The sequence below is a fragment of the Hyaena hyaena genome, unplaced genomic scaffold (assembly GCF_003009895.1).
Source record: "Hyaena hyaena isolate Hyena2069 unplaced genomic scaffold, ASM300989v1 scaffold_33, whole genome shotgun sequence".
NCBI lineage: Eukaryota > Metazoa > Chordata > Mammalia > Carnivora > Hyaenidae > Hyaena > Hyaena hyaena.
In genome coordinates this window covers 899314-903720 of record NW_024080666.1, presented here as the reverse complement: position 1 = coordinate 903720, position 4407 = coordinate 899314, and the positions used below count along the sequence as shown (strand labels likewise).

Sequence of the window (4407 nt, the reverse complement as noted above, 5' to 3'; positions counted from 1 at the left end):
GGGGGGGGGGGGGGGGGGGAAGAGGAAGGAAAAGCACGTGCTTAAAGGCCCATACCCCTCGCCATCCCCCCAACGCCCACCCCCGACAAACCCGAGCAGGGCCTGGACGCCGCCGCTGCACCGCCGTGGGCGCTCGGGGAGGCAGCGGCTGGTCCTTAACTTTAAAACAACTGCCGCGGAAGCGGAGCGTCTGCGCCCAGCTGCACCTGTTCCCGACCGTGGGGGACCGAGCCCACACATCCCTTCTGACCTTGCGGGCATCTTCGAAATCCACACTCCACCCCTCGGTCAGCGTTCCTCCACCCCCTTTCCTAGCAGTAACCGAAGCCTTCCTGGTACCGAAGCAGAGGGGCCACCTCCAGCCGCCCACCCCCGGGAAATTCGGAATGCGCTTCCCCCAGGGTCTCTGCAGAGCCTCAGACCACCGCCCGCTTTACTCGTTGCTTAGCCTCCACCTCCGCCCAAGCCACCGAGACCCCCACAGCCGGTTAGGGCCCCTTCTCTCCACCCCAGATGTGCGAATACCCCCCCCAAGTTGGGGGTTCCCTCCACCGGTGCGCGGAAGCCTTTGAGGGACGCCCTTGCTAGCTGGCGCCGCAGGGCAGCTAGGACGGGGTCCACCGGCAAGGGGAGGGGGCGGCAGCGGAGCCGCCCCCGCGGACCGGGAAAGGCAGCGACAGCAGGCCCTCGGTATGGGGTCGGCAACCCCGATCGCGGGTAGAGCCGAAGTATCGCCGGGAGCCGTGGCGGGTCAGCGCAGGGCGCTCCCGGAACAGCCAAACTTTCTCTGCCACCCAAAGTTCGGGGCGCCGGGAAGACAGCGAGGAGTAGGCTGCCCGGCGGCTCCCGTCATCACCCCCACCTCCCCGGGCCGCAGGAGAGGGCGCCCCCCGAGGGCCAAGGCGGCCGGGAGCGCGCCGCCCTCACCTGGGCCGGCGGGACCGCGGCGAGCGGCCCGCACTCACCTGGGCGTAGAGCTCGCTGACCGACATGACCCCGCGGGCCGGCCTGAGCCCGGGCAACAAGCCTGGCGTGCGGCCCTCGCTCGTGCCCCGCTGGGCGGCGGGTCCCGGCTCCTCTGCGCCCGCCGGCTCTCAGTTCACGGCCGGCCCGCCTGGCGCCATCTTCCCGGGCCGGCCCAGAGTTTCCTGGTGTCCTGGCTCTTTCCCCTCGACCAGCCCCGCCGGCTTCCTGGAGGCGCCGCGGCCGGCTCGCTCTCGGCCAGCGCGACCTTTACTCCCGCGGTGGCGGCGCAGCTGCGGCTGGGCAGGAGCTGCGAGCGGGGGGAGGAGGCGGCGCGACGCCGCTCCCCGCTCAGGTATGGGAGGAGGTGCGGGCGCCGAGGAGGGAGGGCCGGAGGGCGGGCGGGCGGCGGGGCGGGCGGCCGGTGCGCTGCGGCCGCCGCCTTTGAGCCCTGCCGCTGCCGGGCTGGACGCGCCCTCCCGCGCCCCCGCCGCAGCGGGGTCCACGGGGCCGGGGGGGCGGGGCGGGGCCGGGCGAGGAGCCGGCGCCGGCCGCCCCCTGCTGGCCGCCCAACGCACGCCGGACAGGTGCGCGCAGGGTGCGGCACCTGCCCCGCCGCGCCAGGCTCCCCTGGCTCGTGGCTGGGACCCTGCGAAGCGGGGCAGGGATAGACGGGATACCAAAAAAAGAGGAAAATAAGAAACGTATGGAGAAGGAGCTAGGAAGTAGAAGAAAAGGGGAAGTCTACGGCTGGAAGGTTCCATACGTTTTCCTCCGGACTTTACGTGGCTGCATTCAGCATTCTCATTAAAATTCAGTTCTGTCAGGAGAGAAAGTTAAAGGTGACTCGGATATACCAACCGTGGGCTCCATCAAACCAAGCTCCCTGGGCTGAAGTCCTTACTCCAGGAAAGGGGAATAGCTGCTTTAACTGTGTGCCTGTTTCACCCAGGGCTTCTAACTAGGCTCCTAGCGGTCCCTGCCCTCCATAAGAGGATTATGGCTCGCTTTTCTGGAAAGTCTTATGCTTTCTCCTTTTTTTCTTACATGCACTTTCTATTCCTCTGCCGCTTTCTACCTTATTTATTGTCCCCTCTGCTAGGGGCATTTCATCCGCCAGCTCTGGTCATCTCTTACCACCCACAGCAAAAAAGAAACCTCATCCAAAAAAAAAAAAAAAACACTAGCTGGCAGGATTTGGTGGAGGCAGAGTGGGTGCTGCCAGGTAAGACAGAGCTTCAGCGTTCTGGAAATAGCCCTCGTACCTGAAGGAGGAAGGGCCTTGGAGGGTCAGTTCTCGGGCAGAACAGCCGTATATTCCCACTGAAGAAATCGTTCTGGAACCCCACGCCCTGGAAGATGCTTCTTAAACTCTTCCCACTTAAGACCTTACCACGTGGAACGCGGGATCTCCATTTAATTCACCTGTGCAGCCCGGTCACAGCTGTGCCTCCTCAGAGAGACTAGCCGAGGGAGTGTTACCAGTGCCAAGGAAGGCGCCTTACCCTCAGGAATTCGTTGGTGAACAGTGGGACCCTAGTATCTGAAATTTTTAAGCTCCACAGTTCTAAAAAATTGTACTCTCAAGGCTGGCAAATGCAGTGGGTGACCAAAGCTTGGAGAATTTTTGGATTTGAAATGCAGCTCTTCAGATCACTTTCTGCAGAAGCAGAAAGGAAATGGCTCCACCACTTATCTCTCACTCAAAAACCTGTCTGCATAGTTTACTTTCTTGTTCTCTAGTAGTTCTCGAAGTGTGGCCCGCGGGGCTATCCGCATCACCTGGGAATTTATTAGAAATACAAACTGTCAGGCCTCAGACATACTGAATTAGAAAAGCTGGGGGGCGGGGAGCCAACACTCTTTTCCCCCATTTCCAGAGGATTCTCCCATCTTGGACTAAGACACCTCCCTTGCTAGGCTCAGTCCTCCCCTCTGCCTAGGACCCCACTGGCTTCCCCACCACCATGCTTCCTCAGTGGTCCTGTCTCTACCAGCAACTCCCGCTCTGTTCTCCTGTCCTGCTAAACTTCTTGAGGTACAAGCTACCAGCTGGCGCCACTTACACGAAGTCCTCCATGACTCACCTGTTCTCAGCACTTTGTGCACTTTTACAAAAACAAATGCCTGGCTCCCCACTCCTAGAAATTCTGATTTAATTTGGCTGGGGTGCTGCCTGGGCAAAAGGATCTTGAAGGGTTCCCAGGTAGTTCTAATGACAGCCAAAGTTAGGATTTGGTGCTTGACAGGAGCCAGGCTGGCTCAGTCAGAAGAACATCCAACTCTTGATCTCTGTGTTGTGAGTTTGAGCCCCATCTTAGGTGTAGAGATCACTTAAGTTAAAAAAAAAAAAAACACTTTAAAAAAAATGCTGCTTTAGTCCTTTTCTAAGTGATTCCACCCGCCCCCATCCTATTGACATTACCTTCTCCCTCTGAAGCATGGGCTGGTAATTGACTAGGTTAATTGACTAGATCAACCACCTAGGTTAAACCAGCTCCTTCCTTACCATGTATCATTTTTCTCCTTTTGTTTTACAGCTTCTCTAACCATAGCTTTGTGATGAACTTTTCTAACTCTGCTTGCTGGTTCTTCAATAAAACCGTGGTCCATTTTCTGAACCTCTTCTTCACACACACACACACACCATTTTGCCTCTCACAGCACTGTTAACTCTCCAATCTAATGCTAACCTTACTGCAGACCCACCTTTCCACCTGCTAGATAGGCAACACCAGCCATACCACTAGGACCTAGCATTAACCTGAAACTCATTTGTCTCTATCCTTCCTCCCCACCGCCAACATGGTTCCAACTTCCTAACTTCAATCATACCTGTCACGGATTAAAAACCTCAGCTCATGCTGACTGAACTGAATCGCTTCCCCAAGGAGAATCCTGTTGTTGGCCAGGGCTTTGTGAACTTCTAATCTCACAATCAGATATGGTCTTTCCCTCCTTTGAATATTAATAAAGATATTTTAAAACTTACCTTGTGCCAGAAAACTTGCCAAGTGTTTCCCTCCATGATCTGGTCTGAGCCTCAGAGGAACCCTATAAAGGAAGTGCAAATGATGAATCTATTTCACAGATGAGCAAGGTGAGGCTGGTGGGGGAAATGTTCTAGGTCAAAGAGCAGACCCTCAACTACACTCTTATCTCTAGATAAGAGCCTAAGTGTTTGCTTTAATGCCCATGGTTCTTTAATGTTAATGTATATCAGGATTAGGTGGTATCAGGAGGTGCTAAGTCAATTGATCCACATGTAGTCCATAAGTCTATGTGTTTAATAAATACCCCCAGCTGGTGTAGGGTCCACAGTTCTGGAGAAACTGAATTCTCCCAGTAGGTAAGTGAGTGAGCTTGGAAGTGGATTCCTTGCTAGTTGAGCCTCCAGACTGGACTTGAAGACCACAGTCCCAGCTGATACTTGGATGCTAGCCA

General features: G+C 56.5%; 1 protein-coding gene across 2 annotated transcripts in view; it reads right to left on the bottom strand.

The window, feature by feature from the left end:
• The window catches only part of MYO5B (myosin VB), a 333306-nt gene extending 332167 nt beyond the window's left edge, over nt 1-1139 (bottom strand). Inside the window, exon 1 of one of the 2 annotated variants that reach the window (XM_039228822.1) lies at nt 966-1139. In XM_039228822.1, the coding sequence (XP_039084753.1) occupies nt 966-992 (27 nt within the window). In that variant the 5' untranslated portion in view covers nt 993-1139. The remainder of the gene's footprint in view (nt 1-965) is intronic. The other variant, XM_039228821.1, reaches the window with a different exon arrangement.
• Between the last annotated feature and the right edge of the window lie 3268 nt (nt 1140-4407).